This window comes from Hirundo rustica, chromosome 4 (genome assembly GCF_015227805.2).
Source record: "Hirundo rustica isolate bHirRus1 chromosome 4, bHirRus1.pri.v3, whole genome shotgun sequence".
Taxonomy (NCBI): domain Eukaryota; kingdom Metazoa; phylum Chordata; class Aves; order Passeriformes; family Hirundinidae; genus Hirundo; species Hirundo rustica.
In genome coordinates, this window is record NC_053453.1 from 59,520,266 (window position 1) to 59,539,697 (window position 19,432).

General features: G+C 41.3%; 1 protein-coding gene across 12 annotated transcripts in view; it reads left to right on the forward strand.

Annotated features, from left to right (window-relative positions):
• The window catches only part of LOC120752454 (protein bicaudal D homolog 1), a 282,990-nt gene that overhangs the window by 125,503 nt on the left and 138,055 nt on the right, over positions 1-19,432 (forward strand). For 4 of the 12 annotated variants that reach the window (XM_040063502.2, XM_040063503.2, XM_040063504.2 and 1 more), the window contains exons 5-8: positions 1,623-2,717; positions 8,362-8,513; positions 15,270-15,587; positions 16,557-16,747. In XM_040063502.2, coding sequence (XP_039919436.1) covers positions 1,623-2,717; positions 8,362-8,513; positions 15,270-15,587; positions 16,557-16,747 — 1,756 coding nt within the window. Of the gene's footprint in view, positions 1-1,622; positions 2,718-8,361; positions 8,514-9,818; positions 9,893-15,269; positions 15,588-16,556; positions 16,748-19,432 lie in introns of those variants that run through there. The other 8 variants (XM_040063506.2, XM_040063507.2, XM_040063510.2 and 5 more) reach the window with 4 other exon arrangements.

A 19,432-nucleotide genomic window follows, 5' to 3' on the forward strand; every position in this document is an offset into this window, starting at 1 on the left:
TGGTTCTTGGCTGTCCTCTTCTGTACTGACGATGTAGTGCCAAAAGTGGAACACTTCATATCTAAAGAGAGAAACTCTTCCTGGATCATAAAACAATGATGAGGTTTGGCCCTGCTTTTTTAATTCTTAAGGCATCAGTCTCCTGCATACAAGAAAAGTAGGCTGATTTTTTTTAGACTTTTTGTCATGGCTTCTATTTTTATTTGTAAATAAAATTTTCTGCCTGCGATTGATTGCAGTTCCTGATGGAGGGCATGTTTTGAGAGCCTGTCTGTGAAACCAAGGGATCATTGTGTGCTCCAATGTCTTAATACTTCTGAGCAGCAACCATGGCTCAAAAGCCTGCTTAAGAGAAAACAAGAGTTTGAAGCACTGCTCCGAACATTTTGTGAGATGGTATTAACACCTTCTCAGTTCCTTAAAGGCTTTTATTTTCCTTTACTAAGATTCATGGTGGCTCATTTGAATCTCTTCTGCATACTGCTGATGGGGAAGGAAAGCTTATGTATTTTTGTTGTTGTTGTTATTGTTATTTTAGGTTTCTTCGTTACTGAGAGCTTTCAATTATCAGAATAATTCCAGCACTCATCAATGGAAGTACCATTTTCACTGCATGTGCTGAGATGCTGTAATGGGGGAGAGAAGAGCAGTAAACCTTATAGGCTCAGGGTCCTATTGTAAAAGGCATGAAAGGAAGAAGGATCCTATCTCCATAAGCCTTCCTCTGCTTCCCAGTTCAGGACAGGACAAAGGCATAGCAAAAAGTTGGAGCATTACTTAGAAATTGAAATGGGAGTCTTTCAGGAGTATTGTGATAAGTAGCAAATACCTGAGCAGATCAAACTTGTAAGCTTGTCTTGTTCACTTGCATTAAAATTGCTGTGCATTGAAATTTCTAGAGGTGTCCTTTGTGACGTCTTCTGTTGTTCAGCATCCACGTTTCTCTGTGGATATTTGGAAAGGAACTTACTAGGTCACAACCAGTGAGTGGGTTTTTAGTTATACCACAAGTCCTACTTTTCCTGGCTTGAATTTAAACAGATGAATTTTGCTTACAGCTAAGTGCTGGGGATGGGCATTCCTGGGAGTTGCATGTGCTCAGTGTCCTGATCTGTGCTACATTTCCACACAGTAGTTTATTCAATCTGTAGGAATGTACAAGCTATTTTTTTACTGCATTTGCCTTAATGAAAGTGTGCAGCAGTTCAAAGATATAAATGAATATTGTGAAAGATTGGTAGAACTGTTAAAGGGAAATCTAAATTCAAACTCTACTGAGAAATGGCTTACAGTTGAGTGATGAAGTTTCTGTGTTCAGGAAACATGTCCTAATAAATCTCGTATCATCACTCTAGCTGATGAGACAGTGCTTGGGCACTTGGTAATTCTTCAGTGGGCAGTGTGTAGAATTGTGATATTGGAAGTTGTTGGACTTCCTAAACCTCTGAGAGTTACACAGCGCTCTGTAAATTAATTTTATGGTTTAGGTGTGTAGGCTAAAATATGTTAGAAGCCCTCAAGCTGCAGGCAGTGGTGGGGTGAAAGAGATGACTGACTGCAGAGCTTGGTGCTCAGCATGAGAAGGATGAGATCCTGGGTTTCTCACTCTGACTCTGTTGCAGGTGGAGCGAGAGAAGGCCATTCTCCTGGCCAACCTCCAGGAGTCTCAGACGCAGCTGGAGCACACCAAGGGAGCCCTGACAGAGCAGCACGAGCGTGTGCACAGGCTCACGGAGCACGTCAACGCCATGAGGGGGCTGCAGAGCAACAAGGAGCTGAAAGTTGAGCTTGACTGTGAGAAGGGCCGAGATTCTGGTGAGGAAGCACACGACTATGAAGTGGACATCAATGGCTTGGAGATCCTAGAGTGTAAATACAAAGTAGCTGTTACTGAGGTGATAGACCTTAAAGCAGAAATCAAGGCCTTAAAGGAGAAATACAATAAGTATGTGGAAAACTACACCGAAGAGAAGGCCAAGTATGAGAGCAGGATCCAGACATATGATGAGCAGGTGACAAGCCTGGAGAAGTCGACAAAGGAAAGCCAGGAAAAAATGGTCCACATGGAAAAGGAGTTACAAAGGATGACAAGCATAGCAAACGAAAACCACAATACCCTTAACACTGCCCAGGATGAGCTGGTGACGTTTAGCGAGGAGCTGGCTCAGCTCTACCACCACGTCTGCCTGTGCAACAACGAGACGCCCAACAGGGTCATGTTGGACTATTACAGGCAGAGCAGAGTCACCCGCAGCGGGAGCCTGAAGGGGCCGGATGACCCTCGAGGTCTCCTTTCCCCACGACTTGCCAGGCGGGGGGTGGCATCGCCCGTAGAAGCCAGGACCCCAACCGAGCAGGTGACGAAAGAGGCCACAGAGCCCGGCAAGGAACAGAGCCCGACAAAAACACCTTCCATTTCACCTGTCATCACAGCCCCTCCTTCCTCCCCTGTCTCTGACACCAGTGACATCCGCAAAGAGCCCATGAACATCTACAACCTCAATGCCATAATAAGGGACCAAATCAAGCACTTGCAGAAGGCTGTGGATCGGTCGCTGCAGCTGTCGCGCCAGCGGGCCGCGGCCCGCGAGCTGGCGCCCATGATCGACAAAGACAAGGAGGCCTTAATGGAAGAGATCCTGAAGCTGAAGTCGCTCCTGAGTACAAAGCGAGAGCAGATCGCGACCTTGAGAGCGGTGCTGAAAGCCAACAAGCAGGTAAGGTGCTCATAAAGCACTCAGGAAGGTGTTATTTATACAGGTCGCTTACAAGCTTTCCCAGGAGTATTTTGGAGGAGAGGTTTTACTCACAGGTTATTTAGCCTCTCACTCAGTCACAGCAAGGACACACCTTCGTTCCCTCCCCTCCCAGCCTCCTCTTTAAGCACTTCAGTTCTGCTTTTCGCGGCACCCACCATTCACTCAGCAGAGGTGTAGGCAGGGACCAGCTACTGCCCAGGCACATTGCTGGTATTATCACAAACTGTTTAAGATTGGCAGGGTTGGAAAACAAAATAGAATGCGCCTGGAGAGGCTCTCGGTGGTGTACTCTTCTACTTAGGAGAATAAAAACCTTCAAGATAATATTTTGAATTTTTTCAAATCTTAAGGGAAATTCATCCAACCACTTTATTTTTGATGTTTCACCAATGAAAAGAAGCCAAAAACTGTAGAACTTGATATCAAATGCTGAAAGAAATCTATCTTAATGCTATGGGTTTTGCATAGTATATCTACCAAGCCCTTGGCATCCATTAGATTCCAGGTCTGAAAACACTGTAAAAAAAAAAAAAAAATACACCGAAATTTAAACATGTTAATAGTTTTATTTACTTTATTCATTTCTTTTTGCCCAGAATTAAATCTGAATGCAAAAGGCTGCAGCAGCAGTGATTTCGTTCTAGGTTGCCTGGCACTTTGCTCATCTGAAAACAGTGCAGCGATCACCACATGGGGGCTTGAGTCCTGGTTAACAGCTTGGCACACCATTAGCTGTTGACAGTGATGGGATTTCAGTGTTAAAATTCCCAATAGTCAACTAATCTGAAGTTACAATTTCAAGTTTAATTGATTGTTGTCTCTGTAACTGCATAGGGTATTGGGGATTTTTAAATTGCAGCAATATTTCAACATATATTGAGTCTTTCATAGCACTCCCCCCCTCCCCGATACAACACGTTAAATATTAACTCAAGTAATTAAATACCATCTCTAGCTAAGCAATAATAGCTTTGAGCATTTATATGTGGATTTTCCATGTAATTAAAATGTAATTTAGATGAAATTGATGTATGTGGGTATACATTCTGTGATTCTGAATTAAAGATTTTTCCCATTAGCATAGAGCTATCATTTATTTTTTGCTACTACCAGAAGATCTATCTCAGTCTCACTCTTTTATTGCTGTCAGAAATAATGCATTATCCTAAGGCATGCTCACTGAAATGGAAAAGATAGATTTGCTGACTAAGGAGCTGCTATTAACTAATCTTTTATTTATGGGATAGCAGCATAGATATTGGTAACTGTACAGTTGGGTACAGAAACTTGCAGTACTTGTTCATGCAAACCTGATATCATCTTCCTCAGACTTTCAAGCTAAAAGACATAATAATGTAAAGGGAAGGAGGAATTTAATGTTGGAGAGGGGAAGAGTGTTTTATTATGTGCCAGCCTCAAGTGGTGAGTATAATCCCAGAACCCAAATTCATGTTTTGACTCATGTTCAAAAAAACAGGAGTTAAGATTTATTCTCTTGAGGTCTTCCCCTTCAAAAGAGTAAGTTTCTAAGCAGCAAAAGGCTGGGGATGTTTTTCTCTTGGGGCCCCTTCCTTGGGTCTGGTATTTTGGACTGTACTTTGGTGAAAAACACCCTTAACTAGGGAAGCACAGTTGCTACGTAGTGTTGGTCAGTAGTATTTGCAAATAAGCATTTTAAACTTCACAAAGCTCTAGCAGGAAAAAGAGCAAGTTTTGGAGCAAGAAGACACAAACCTAAGTCTGTGAAAATGGATTATTAAATCAATTGCCCAAGAAAGCAAGGCACATAAATCTTCCTGGCTCACTTGCTTACCTTGTCTTGATTTATGTTTCCATTCGTTCATACCCCAAATTACTGTGTCTGCACCAGACTGGTGGAATAAACATTTACAAGTAACATAAATGAGAAAGTAAAATCAAATTAATGATTCACTAACTTTTAGGACCAGTTCAATTGATTTTGATTTCTAGTAGCAATCAGAAAGCAAAGCTGCCTGTGAGGGGAATTGAATACCCTGAAGTTCTGATAGAAAGCTGATCAGTTGTTTTCATAAGTAAATAATTCAGTGAGACAGAGTTGAGTCAGCAAGACCTTCATGTCTGTATTAGCAGTAACTATGGTGTCTCCAGCTCCCAGAACTGCAATACCCATAAAAGTCCTTCAGAAAAAATACCTTGATAACTCCAGACATACAGAATTTTATCTATAAACAATTGCCCTTATATTATATGGACAGAACACAGTAGAATTTCTGCTGTGAAAGAGAGGCTTGATGAAAAGACCCAGTACCATGTACAACTTCTGCTCTAAAAATACAGGCTAGTTTTCTGCTTTCATGTGTGAAATAAAAATCCTGCTGGTGTAGCATTTAATATTTATTAACAATTATTTTAGCTGGTCTGATTCTCACACTGTTGATATTAAGTAAATGGGATATAAAGCTGTCTTAGAAAATGAGATTTGTTCACAGATTGCAGAATGAAGATGGCAACCTTTAGGCTGAGTTTGGCAAACATCTCTTTTATAAGGATACAGAGGAGGATGGAAAGGACTCTGTTAGTTCTGGCAGTGCTTGAGGTCCTGGGCTTGGAACCCAAGCTCTGCCAGAGCTGTGCTCACCTCAGCCTATTCACCTCCAGGGCTGGGGTTTGGGGATGGGGAGGGAGCTGAGCCCTGTGTGTTCCCCAGCTCTCTTTTCCTAGCTGGTGTTTCACACCCCGCTGGAGTTCAGATATTGGAGCTCTCTGCTCCCTCCTGGCATTGCTGTCAATTCCAGGTGACTTCTTCTACACAGTAAATGCTACATGAGCCATCAATCCCATGTCTGCAGGTGGCTGGCTGAGAGCCTGGATAATTCATTTGCCCAGTTCCTCGGCATGACTGGTCTGACAAGTGCCATGAGCACCTCTGCTGTCTTATTGGATCATGTACTTCACTGAAGATTATTCATGCTATTTTTTCCCCTGTGTTTTCATCTTTTTTCTTGTGCTCCCCATCTACTTGTGTGTTGAGTGATTGCATTTTTATGTGGAAAAAAGTTATTTGATTTTTCTGATACAATTTCTTTTCTTTAACCACAGCTTTAAGACAGATGCTTCAGAAAGAGCTGTTAAAGCCAGGTCCTGGGCCTCTGCTTCCTTGTGGCACCCACTTCTTGGAGAGGAAGGCTTTCATTTGCCCCATCCTTCCTTTCAGAGAACACTCTGTATACACTGTTCTAGATGACCTAAATCTAAATTGTCCTACAGAACTGTAGGTTTCAGGCATAACCAGGCATATATGGCTCAATGGATACAATTTTGGAGGCTGGCTGAGATGGGGAACAAATAGAAATAATTTCAACAGGAGCTGGCACTGGAGGAGGAGTAACATGAAGCTGTCTCTTCAGTTCATTTTGTCCCTGTCAGTTTGGCACAGTGTGGCAGTACAGCTGAGGTGACCAGACACTCTTAAGTGTCTCTGATAGATGGAAGCTGAGTTCCTCTTCTATCCCCTGCCTCACTCTCCATTACATTTTCGGGATTCAGGGTGTTCTCAGGATTCAGGCAAGTTTCCTGTCTCTTCAGGCTCCTCAAGTCTCCAAGAGAAGCTTCCTCAGCTGGTGCTCCACTTCTTCCTTTTGCTCCTAAACCCACCCTTTTTGTTAGTTTTATTTGCTTCTGTGGTAGAGCACTTGTGCCCATTTGTTCTTCACTTAGGAGACTTTCAGGAGGGAGATCCTCAGCAGCTTGGATATTGCATGGAGAACCATGAAGCATTTCCCATAGGATTTGAAACTTATGCTTTTTTTTCTCTATGTTTTATAGGAAACTTTAACAGGAAGAAAAAAAAATGTTTGAAGATTTTACACAGTCGTTCCTCTGTTAATTTTATTCACCAAGGAAACTATATTTTCATCCTGTAGTGTTGCATGTCCATTTAACTTATCCTGGCATAAAGACTAAAACATGGGAGCACGATCTGTCTGATCATTGTGCACAGTTCCAGTGATGTGTAAATTACTGTTAATTCATGACCACATTTTTGGTCATGGCTGAAAACAGACAAAAATCTGATTATTTGTGCTTTATCCTGCCAAAACACAGGCTGGTGTCTGCCATCCTGCACTGCACCAAAGCATATATCATCAAGGTTGCAAAAAAGCAGAATTGATTTAAATATATCCCTAAGTGATAGGTAATTTTAACATATATTGCTGATGATTTCAAATCTGGATTGGAAAAAATGCATCTATTTAAAATGATAGGTGGTTACTACTGCTGCGTTTTAAAAATCTGTTCTCTTAATGTGAATTGGTGTAAAAGTAAGAAAATATTATTGGTGAGTATACAATTAAAAATAATTATTTTAATGCTGTGTTATTTAACAAGACACAAATGAATAAAGTTGTAATTTAGTAGGAGATTCTAATGTGTCCTTTTTTTAAGAGAAATTGTTGGTAGGAAATGTATTAAGTTTTGGAAAACTGAGTTTGAAATAGGTTTCCAACTGTTTGGTCATTACCATCTTTTGTCCTGTTCCCTTGCTGGTTGCTTTAACATAACGTTCTTTAAACTTCTCTTCCCGGTGGTGGCTCGAGATCCCATAAGATCAGCAGGGGAAATTGATTGCCTGTGTGAATTGGTGCAATATATTATACAGTAAATGAGGTTCAAAAAACAACCATAACGCACTCTGAATAAATGTAAAAGGAAGCAAATTTTTCTTCATTTCATTCAAAGGCAATATTTTTAAATGTCTCAAACAGCAGTAGGTATATAGCCTCTATAAAAGGCTCAAAAACTACATATTTTTAATAACTTCACAGGGATACATAAATTCATAGGTAGAGTAGAATGTTCAAACCATGCAAAGTTAAGGCATGTAGCTATTAAAAGCAGCACAGTAGTAAATTAAAGAAATTTAATGAATGAAATTGACAACAGGAAGAAGGGAGCAGGAGAAATTTAGGAATTGGACAAATACAAAGCCTTGCTTTCCTGTTAAATGAAAACTCTAATTTGCTTTTTTTTTTTTTTTTTTTTTTTTTTTTTTTTAAAGTGATTAAAACTGCTAAAATAATGCTGGTTTTGCACAGCAGTGAACATTGTCAGTTCTCAGGCATAAATCAAGCTGCTAGGTCCTGGCTGTCCCTGTGCCCAAGGAAAGCCTCAGCCAGCAGGAGGCTTGAGGCCAAACACAGTGATTCACAACTTGGCTGCAGAGGCTGAGCCTCGTGTGCTCTGTGTCCTGTTTGCAAAGCGGCCAGGGGGCACACTTGGTTGTTTATGGCAGCTGCAACAACATGGTAGCAGCTCCTGTGGTAACTCTACTCACTTGTCTGAGTCCTCCACATAAAGCTGCACAGTTTTGCAGAGATGCTTGAGGTGCTGCGTTGTTGCCAGCTGCCATTGAAATGGTCTTTGTCCTTACAGCTGCTTTCTCCTTTTCCTGGTTTCATGGAGTACAACTTAAAAGAAGTAGTTAGTGCGCAGTCCAATGAAGATCAGGTTTAATTTCTTTTACTGTGTGAATGAAGGACATCAAAACCAAAATCAGGCATGGGATTTTAGCTTTTCTCAGATCTCTCTCGTAAGCACATATCCTTGTTTGTGTTTTTAGACAGCTGAAGTGGCGCTGGCCAATTTGAAGAACAAATACGAAAATGAAAAAGCAATGGTGACCGAGACCATGACCAAACTACGGAATGAACTAAAGGCTCTGAAAGAAGATGCAGCAACCTTCTCATCCTTGAGAGCAATGTTTGCAACCAGGTAAGGGTTGGTGTCACCATTTGGCTCAGCACTGTAAACGTGTGTGTGCAAAGTGAGAACACACTTAGCTCTGTGTATTGGGTGCTTAGGAGGATAGAGAAATTATGTTCTGCATGGTCAGGGGTTTGCTGGATGAAGGTGAATGAGTCCTAGAATGCACACTGTGCAAAACTTGCAAGATTTCAAGTGCTGCTGAGACGTGTGTCTTGCAAAATAAAGCTGAAGAATAGCAATGTCAATACAACCTTGAGTAAAGTATTACAAATGACAATATATGTCTCCAGCATATTTGCATTTATAGGGTTTTTTAAAGTGAAAATCAAATAGTGGATTTATGTGGCTGATTTTCCCATTCAGAAGTACGCAGTGATTCTGTCGTGTAAAGCTATTGTGTGGTTAACGATGATCTTCAAAACCCCACATTTTCATTAGAGTGAGATTTATTACTTACCAGTAGTAAAATCTATTTAATCAACCAGCCTATGCTGTAATCCAGTGCTAATAATTGTAAAGCCACTGTAATTTTCTATGCCAGCATAAATTCTTATTTTCTCCCACTGTGATGTTCAATTTATTACCTTCTTTACAGGATAAAACTTCACTTATCTTCTGTAACATAGTTCCTCCTAGCAGGACAGTAATTAATCAACTTGCATCTTTCCTTCTTCTACATCTTCTTCAGAAGAACTTTTGGTTTTACACAGAATCACAGAATCAACTAGGTTGGAAAATACTTCTGAGATTGTGTCCATCCTGTGACCCAACACCACCCTGTGATCCAGACCATGGCACTGAGTCATGTCCAGGCTTTCCTTAAACATCCCCAGGGATGGTGACTCCATCATCTCCCTGGGCAGTTCACTCCAATGTCTAATAGCCCTTTCTGTAAAGAAATTCTTCCTAATGACCACCTACACTTTCCCTGGCACAGCTTAAGACTGTCTTCTCATTTTAGCTGCTTTTTAAAAGGTTACCTAAAAATACGTTTTTTAAAAGATCCAGCATTTTCATCAATGAATTCTTATTTTGGAAATACACAAGAAACCCTTTTTTTTTCTCCCCTCTTATGGTAAAACACAGTACAGATTTCTTGTTTGTGCTTTAGTCCATAAATGATAAGACATCTCTGTGCCCTCTGCCAGCATCTCTTCAGTGCTCCCAGCTGTGCTGTCTTGCTACTTCCAACCTTCTAAAGTGCTTTTTCACTTAGTGACAGTGGCAGAAGCAGCTGGGAGAAGTGGGAAGGATGGAGAAAAGGAGCATTTATATGTCATGACATTGGTGCTGTGTACAAATTCATCATAGGTCCATCGTCAGAGGAGTGCGTGTAGCGACATAATGGAAACGAAGACCCAGCTCAGCAGGTGGTGTGAACAAAGGTAGCCTGATTAAATTCATTGGCATCTAAAGATTTTCTTCCAGAAAGAAGAGTTGTGTGTGTGTTGGAGATGTGTGTGTTGACCTTTCCTTGCAAGCTCCTTACTCTGAGACACAGGAATGTTCTAACTCTGTAAGAACTTGTGGAAGGCAGGTAACTCCGGAGCAGAGGAATGGCATCGTGAGCATAAAGCAAACAAGGGTCTTGCATGGACCATAAATCATCAGCATATGAGGTAAAAGTAGTTCGCAAAGCTTTAGAAGTTAATTAAAGGGAATGTTAGATGGTTGGTGTACTGAATGCTCCTTACCCAATTTGGGCATCCTGAGTGCAGACTTCTGTTGGGTTCAAGGTGTATTCTAGAGCTGATAGGAGGCAGCAGCATCCCCTCTGTGAGAATTAGGCTTCACTGATGCCACTCATCCAGGTATCCTTTCTAGATGCCCTGTGTGTAGGATGCAAAGAAATTTCTGTTCCTCTTCAATGAACTATAAAGGGAGTCTGTGTGACCTGCTGAGTTACACAGTTTTAGTTAAGAAATGTCTAATGTTAGTAAACTCCACCCAAAGGATTTACTGCTGTTGGTAAGCTCCATGTATTAGTGATAAAACACTCAGTGTATGTGCTATGGAATGTATCCCTGTGCTTGAGGTCCTAAGTTTTGCACAGTGCTTTCTGAGCACGGTTATAAAAAATTATTCACTACAAGGTCTTCCACATCATTATGCTTCTATAGATTTTTCTGTTGTGAAATACTCATTTTTCTTCCTTAGCATGGAGTTTAATGGCCTTTATAATTAAATCAATCTTCCTAAATGGTCAAATCATTGACTCATTCCAAATAGTTCATTTGGAAGAGCGTTTGTTTAAATGACAGAGTTGGTATACTCTAAAAGTCTGTTGAAGAAGAGAAATCTGTTTGAAAATACATGGCTGTTAGATTTTTGTGCAGTAACATTAGATGCAGTAGCAACCTTCAGCATAAAAACCCAATTGTTTAGTCTTTAGTTGAATAAAAGTGGTTTCCATGGTTATAGTGCATCACATGGTCCTTACTCCTGAATCTGTACGTAGGAAGATCATCCTTCATAGTAGAATTGCATTATAGATCTGGAAATGGTTGCTTATACTGTTTGATAGAACAATATCCTTTCTCTTTCCATAAACCATCATTTTGGTCCCCAAGTGGATGTTTATTTGATGCTGGACCGTATGGCTTCTTCCTTAAATACGCTGGCTAAAGGTCACAGCACGTATCATAAAGGGAGCACAGCAAATCCCTTTCTGATCTGAATATCCAAGTTGACACTTTCCTCCGAAGCTTCCCTATGCAGAAAGCAGGAGCCTTCTTTTTTCTGTGTTTTTCCTGACACTTGTTCATCCTTCACTCCTTAAGTTCTTTCTTCAGGTCTTTGTCTCAAAAGTCCTTCTGTCCTGCTTGTCCCTCTACTTTTGCCCTTCTTCCGTCTGGAGAAGCTTATTTGACCCAAAAATCTGAGATTCTGATCTCTGCAGCTTCCTCCTTCACTTTTCTTTTGCCTTGTGATTCCCTTCTGAGTTTTATGTGCTTTGGACCTGTCAGGAATATTTCCCAGAGCACCTCTCTTAGAAAAAGAAACCAACAGCATATAAAATCTCTTTTGTAGGATTTAAGGGGTTGGCAAAGCAGAGCTGAAGTTTCTGTTAGATGCCAGGGCCGTGTGCCACCTTTAACCTGCTTATTTTGTCATGGCCTGTTTCTGGTATTCCAGAGAAGACGAGGAATTCCCAGAGAAGCCTTTCCTGCCCCTCCTGTTGTTTCCCCTTGCTCTAACCCTGAGTTGCTGACCCAGGGTGAGAGCTGTGGCTGTGTGAAGCAGTGAGCAGCGCTCATCCAGAGGAACAATAATTAATTATTTAAAACATTAGTCTAGAGCAGGTGTTGCCCTATGAGAGGAAGTCCTGTGCTGAAGAAGAGAAGGAACTACTTTTAAACAGGATCCTAAAGTGATTCAGGAAGCGAGCTTCTCTGGGTCCTTACACTGCTTGCTTTCCCAGCCTGAATAGAGATCAGTAACAGGAGAGAGCAGGAAATATTGCTGGTGGTATTGCCATAGTCCTGACGCTGCATGCATGGATTTTATTCTTCATCCATCAAAGTATTTTTGTAATGGTAATTTTTGAAGAAAAATCTGTGCTGAAGAGAGGGAGTAGGAAGATTGGACAGATCCTGGAGTTGAGAAAACATTTGTGAACAGAAGAGAATTATGATTATATGGTTAGAGCAGGGACCTGTCATTGTCAGTGTCACTAGGTTTTAGCTCAAGCTCTGCTCTGATTTATGTTACCTAAATTAGACATAAGCCTGATTTGGTATTTGCTTTATGTTTCTAGACAAGAGGGATAGCTGGAACCAGAAATCCCTTGAAATCCTATATAAGCTTCTTGGATCAGCTCATAAAAAATAAGTGGGCTTATGTGTCTGTCTGCTTCCTTTCTGAGACGAGAGAAATGAAAAATAGGTGAAACCTTGACTTCTGCTTTACCTACAAGTACACTAGCAGACAGCAAGAAAACAGTGCTATTTAATAGTCACTTGCAGCTTACAACCTGTCCTGGGGCAAGAGGGAAACTGGGGAAGATTCTGCCTCAGGAGGACATAACTTTTGGTGTCACTATTTGAACCCTCCAGAAAGACCCTTTCAGAGCCCTGGAGTATCCTGGAACCTTGAAATAGCCTCTGTCATGCCAGAAGTCAGCTTTTTTAGGAGCTCTTTGCCTTTTTCTTTTAGGAGATCCTTAACCTTTTTCTTTGTTCTGTGAGACTTGGATGAATGTTTATCAAATGCGTGGGCGAAAGGCAATATAGATGTGTACAATGCTTTGTTCTTTTTTAATTGGAAACACTTCTCCTTTTATCTCATACTTGCACATAGCTGGGAATATTTCAGTGAAGGGAGATGCTGTGGCTCCAGGCAGTAGTTACCTCCCAGTACATGGAATAACCTTCACTGCTGCAAAATTCCAGGAGATGTGAGGCTGTTAATTCAGCAGTTTCTAAAGTTAATTAAGGTCTTTACTTGGGTGATTTAGGCTTAACCTTTCTGAACACTGTTTCAAAAAAAAAAAAAGGCACTAGGGCAGCAGAACCCAGAGACAATAGAGCATGTGTTTGTGAAAAATAATTAGAAACTTTGAGTCATGGTGGAGGTCAGATGACTAAAACCACCCAAACACTGCAGTGAACTATCAGAAATGCGGGCTTGCTGTTACTGGGACGCTTCTAGGAAGGACGTGTAATTAATCAGACAAATTGGAAAATGTATTAACGAGATTTTGTTTGTCTCATGTATGAGACCAGTTAATAGCATCTAGTATATCCAGATTTCTCATAAGCAGGTTTATCTAAGTTTGCTTTAGTAATATTCACCTTCATTGCACTTCTTTCTTAACTGTTTGGTTGGGCTGTTTTACAAATCAGACGTGCAAGTACCAAGAATACCTTTTAAGGCCTGAGAAAAATCAGTCTTTTTCCAAAACCAAAATTGATTTATTGGCATATTAAAGGACGGAAATTCATTCCTCTAGTAGCAGTGTGCTACAGGCATTGCTGCAGGTGTTAAAAGGTGTTAAAAATTTTCCAACAGGAAACATATTTGGAAACAAAAGAGGTCTCCTGGACAAAGAGGAAATCAGGATAGAATAAAGGACATGGATACAAGACCCAGCTAGTTACGAGAATGAGGCTTTAAAACTCTGATAACACAGACATTTAGGTAAATTAATTAGGAATAGGAATTACTATAATATTCAGAATGCTGATTTCATGTCTCTGTCAAGGAAACTGACTTAAGATTCAACAGACATCTCACAGCTTGGAGCAGTAATAGGTGTGCAGGTTGGCTTTAAGCTAGCTGGCATTTCATCAGTATCTCTTTTCCTCAAGGCCTGGGTAGCAACAATCATGATTATTAAAGTCCTGTAGAAGAAAGATAATACTGAAACTGTAGATGAAGCTGTATGTGACTTAGTAATTTTGCTTGCAGTGCCTGAATTGTTCAAAAGGGGAGTGCTATATATATGTAATATATATATGTAAGTATTTGTGTCTGAAGGATAACTAACTACACATTTTCAAGTATACTTTGTTTCTGTTTCCCAAAAGGAAGATTAAAATTTCAGAAAAATTAGTTTCATCCCTCAATTTGCAATAATTCAAAGGTTTATTGCATCACACATTTTGATAAGGAAGATTAAAATAGTCTTCTATGCTTGCTTTCTGTCAGTGATACTGATAAAGTTACATCCTCATCCATTACACAATTGCAATTACACAGCAAAGCTATTTAGATTCACCGAGATCTTGTGGGAAGGGGATCTGGAGAAAGCTGCAACATTCAACATGAAAAATCCTTGGGTGTTTCCATAAATGTCTGATGGTCAGGCGATACTGCTGTCTGTGAAGCATCTCACTGCTGGGATACATTTATTTTTATTGCTCTTGGTTCTTACTGAATAGATGGTCTATTGCTATCAAACTGAAGCTATTTCACTTCAAAAAGTGTTTTAAGACAATTTTGTAATGCCTTGATTTTCCTGTTGACTTTGGGAAGTATTGCTAAAAGCAGAAATAAAATTAATTTGGTCTTATGTCTAACAAAATAATGAGAAAGGTGATTTTAGTTCCCAAAGATCTAAAGCAAATGAAAATTTAATTTTTCATGTGGGTAAAAAAGGCTGAGGATTAAAAAGGAGTAGGTGATCACAGCCATGAAAACACCTCCAAGAGATTCGACAGTAAATGTGAAATAACTTCCACGTGTGGGGTTTCCTGAATAGTATCCTTTTAATCAATGGTAGCTAATGATTATCATGGTAATAAATAGTTAACAAGGGGAAATGGCTGAACATTTCTCATTTCACAAAATCTGATGTGTCAAGTGTTCAAGCTACTTGCAAGTCTTCTTTTGTAATACTTTCTTGAAGTGGATATTACTGCCTCTGGAAAATAGTATTTTCTAATTGGTAGGCATTACTATCCATGGTGACTTACTAGCAGAAGCAGCACCCAAAATTATTATTTGTGGTGTAAACTGGAAATAATCCCATACCTCCCCTCCAATTGCTTTTTATCTGCATCAGAAACACGTTACATTGTCATAGACTATGTTAATATAGGCCCAGGTTGTCTTGCTGAATGGGAAGTGTTGACATTCAGATCCAAGTCCAGATTTATTCAAAGTGGGAACAGAAGAATTCAGGCTCCCTGTTGTGCCAGGATTAGGGTCAGCAAAAGCTGGGATGTGAGCCTGGCTCTGTAACTGAAGCCCGGGAATGTACTCAGTGCTAGAGTTGGTTTTTGGGCTGTTTCCCCAGATTTCTGCCCTGTTTTTCTGCAGGTGTGATGAGTACGTCACACAGCTGGATGAGATGCAGAGGCAGCTGGCGGCTGCGGAGGATGAGAAGAAGACCCTGAACTCTCTGCTGCGCATGGCTATCCAGCAAAAACTTGCCCTCACCCAGCGGCTGGAGGATTTAGAGTTCGACCACGAGCAATCCCGACGCAGCAAAGGCAAGCTGGGAAAGAGCAAGATCGGCAGCCCTAAAGTAAGTGAGGAGGCATCAGCCACCGTGCCAAGCATAGACACTTTCCTCCTGCATAGTCAGGGCCCACAGCAACCAAACTTACTGGTCAGCAGTGGCACTCAGAGGAAAAGGTATGCATGTAGTGATCTTTACAGTACAGTGCAGTAGCCAGACTTGCATTAAAGTCGTTCACTGAATTATAAACATAATGATTCCTTCTTTTACTTTTATTTTTTCTTTCCGTACTTTGACTGGGGAGATGGAGGCGGGGAGGATATGAGTATGAAATTCAAAGCCTGGCAACATGTGTTTCTGATCCACCTACTCACTGTTATTTCCTCCTTCTGAATGCAGTGTTTTGAACTATATTCTGTCAGTGTCTTGGTGCATCTTGTATGTCTATAATATTAAGTGTGAATGTATTTTCTTAAACGAGTTTTCTCTAACTTCTCCCTATGGTTTTCCATTATGAGCATCTGAAATAAAAGAAGGATTGTGCTCTATGAGCATTTTTGTGCTTAACGTGAAAGAAACTGCATTTCTTTGTTAAGGCCTGGTGCTCCCTTGTTCTTTATCAGTGTGAAAAGAATATGGATGTGTTCACTCAGATCAATTTTTCTACATGGGAGCAAGAAACCTTTTGAAGGGGATGGCTGCCATTCATAACCTGATGCAAATATTTTGCTGTTCAAGCAGTGAGCTCATGTCTTACGCCTGCCCCTGCCAAAACTCTCAAGATGTGGTCATCTCCATGATTTTGAAGCTGAAGAGGACTCTGTTAGAGGGGTCCTAGATAATCATCCCCTTTTCTTCTATGCTCCAATCACAATGCCAAACCAAGAGAACAATCAGGGAACCTTGCACAAGCTGAGTTGAGGATGCTGAGATATAACCCAACCTCATCTCCTCCTTCCCTAAGGTGAATGAGGATTTCCAGTGCAGGCAAGGTGTCCTGCTTTGGAAATGACATGGGTGTCAACGATAGCTGATTTTCACCTGTTAAGCAAGTTAAGATGATATTGTCATTCGTGAGGCTTTGAAAGGTAATTAAAGTAAAACTCTTTTGTTTCCATATGTATTTTTCTTGGATCTCCTGCAAGACTATTCTCACCTTCCCTTTGTGATCAGAGCCATCCCAGGACTTCAGGGACCTACCTCCAGAAATTATTAAGAGCCCCCCCTCATCCCGCCTCCACAGAATCATATCTTCTGAGGGGCCCCCCTTCCATGAGTGAATTCATCCATGGGCACCGTCTCAGCAAGGAAAAAAGGTTAACCGTGGCCATACCAGGTAAACATTTTTTCCTTGGGTGCATGTGGTGCTGAGTGGCTAGCAGAGCAGGGGACCCTCCCAGCACTGCAGATGTGATTTAGTTTGGGCACCTTCTTGAAGAGCAGAATGTCTCCTCCTGTGTCACAGGTGGCAGGAGATGACGTTCTGCTGGCAGTGGCCCAAACTGGTTTCAGATGCAGTGTGGAAAGTCCTGTGGTGTATGTGGGTGCAGTCCCACTGGCATCCACAGAGGCTGCACTGCCGTGCCTGGGTGGAGCTTAGCCTGGTGGTAGCACTGGTAGTCCCCCTGGAAGACACAAATCCCACGGGATAGGGAGTCAGATGTGTGAGGACCAGCGAGGGAGTGGCTGGCAGTGTGTACGAGCCTCTGCAGCACCCATCTTCTCACCCTGGAGCCTTCAGTCAGGTTTTTCCAAAGGGCGGTGTTCAACTCACCAAGGGCTTGGTTTATACAAATTGAGTCACGAAGTTAATCTGTGCAGGAAGGTTTTGCTCTTCATTTCCTGCCAAAATGTAGCGTCTGCTTTGAAGGAGGCGTAGAAAGGAAATGCGAACCGGGATGACATTTCAAAGGTGCGATAGCTTTCTTCTGAGAGAACACCTAATAATTTATCTACTGCACCTGAGCAGGACCTTTAGCCTTTAATTGGGTACAGTCTTGTCTGGTGGTAATTTCGTCCTTTGTTTTGAAATATGGTATACACAAAAAGCTTAAGTAGAAAATATGAAAGCTAAAACCCATAGAAGTAGTTTCTGCTTGAGTAAATGTTTATTCTGGGAAGCTGAGCAGTACCCTGTAGTAGTTGTATTTCTCACCTAGTGCCATCAGTGTCAGAGCTACCTTTGCGTAGTGCCATGCAAGTGACACCCACTCAGAGGACAAGCATGAAACTGCAGAGTCTAAACAAGACATTTTCCTAGGGTGTGTTGCAGTAAATAAATCAGAGCTGTCTCCTGAGAAGAAAAACATGGGAATGGGAGGAAAGAAGCATCTGATACCTCATGGAATATCACTGATGTGTGAGCGTCTGATACGTCATGGAATATCACAGATGTGTGAACCACAGATTGAGAAATACTGACACGGTCTTTTTGTCCAGGAACAGAGACCAAAGAATGAAGCAGCCTGAAAGGCAGAATTGTCCAGAAAGTTATGTTTGTCTTCAGTCTTCCCTGTCACTTTAGGTACATCTCTACATATTTAGAGTATATGGGTCTTGAGACAGGGTCACTGCTTTATGTTACAGTTGTTCTTACGAATCTGCAACAATCTCAGCTTTGTGAATGCATTTGTCAGAATTTCATACCATCACATAGCTTTAGTCTCAGAGTGTGAGACTGACAGGTCCAAACCTGAGATTTTTCTGAGCATTCAGATTCCAGTGTTGGCAGGACCAAGTTAGAACCAAGTTGAGGATTAAGCAGGGAATTATTCATCATTGTTTTTTACTAGTTTTGAGACGATTTCTTACTGTTGTTAACAGATGAAAGGAATGATGCACCAAGTAGGATTTTTTTGCCATCTGTCTAATTATCTGTTTCCTGAAAGTAAGGAACAGCGAAGAATGTTATTCTGCTGCCTTTATTGAGAAAGTTTAAAAGCCTTGTCTCACAAAGAGCTTCTGTTCCCAGATGATTTGTGCAGTCAAGCAAGGCAGCGAGAAGTGTAGCAACCCACACTTGCTTCTTCATCAGAGAGGGTGCAAAAAAATTAGCATCCAAACTCAAGCACTGTGGAGCAAAGTGTAGCTTGGCTTGAGGCTGAGTCCCCAGGCATGGAGTAAGAACGAATCAAACCTGCATTAAATTGTTCTTCTAAATAGCTTGTGAACTATTTCCTTCATGAGAATTTTTCACGCATGTGATGTGAGAGCTTCTTCCCTGTGCTTTCATGAGCTCTCAGGGATGTGGGGACTGGGAGGCCATAACTGGGAATGTGTTTGGTTGGAGATGGAGACCAAGAGCTGAAATAGCTGAAGTTGGTGGCAGGAGAAACAGGACAGGTGGCTATGCCCTGTGCAGTGGCAAGCTGTGGCTGCATTTCTCTTGCTCCTTCTGGGCTTGGTGTGTGGCAGAAGAGGCTGCTGGATACCTGGAGACTGGAAAGCTGGGTTGCTTTTGGCAGCCTTCTTCAGAGGAAGACCATCTGAATTGAAGACCTTTTAAGCAAGAGATTGTCATGTCCTGCATGATTTCCATTGGAATGCCCTCGGCTGTAGATCAGCATGCAGGTACCCCTGACACAAAGCTGAGACAGCAGGACTTGATCTGGGCTTTCTGATTGAACTAATAGCTCTTAACTGCCCGCAGGGGCTAAAAATAGCGCTCAGTGCTTTTCCTAAGTGTCATGTTCCATTTCTCCTAGGTTATGCCATGCATTTAGCTTTGTGGTTTGTCTCTTCTTTGCTTCTGTTCTGCTGACACGTATTTTTACACTTTCAAGTCTTTATTCTTCTGATGACAGCCAGTATGTGCCCAACACAATTCCAGCCCACCTTTGGAATCGTTTGTGTTTGTTTTCCTATCTACATGAAAAAGTCAGGGTGCATAGAAAGCCTAGTGCTGGGTTTGGCAGTATGTAACACTGAAAAATGACCTTTCCTTTGCAGTTGTGTTCAAACTCCTTGAATATGAAGTCACTAGGTGCCTCTTAATATACCACCCTCCCAAATATGAAATATG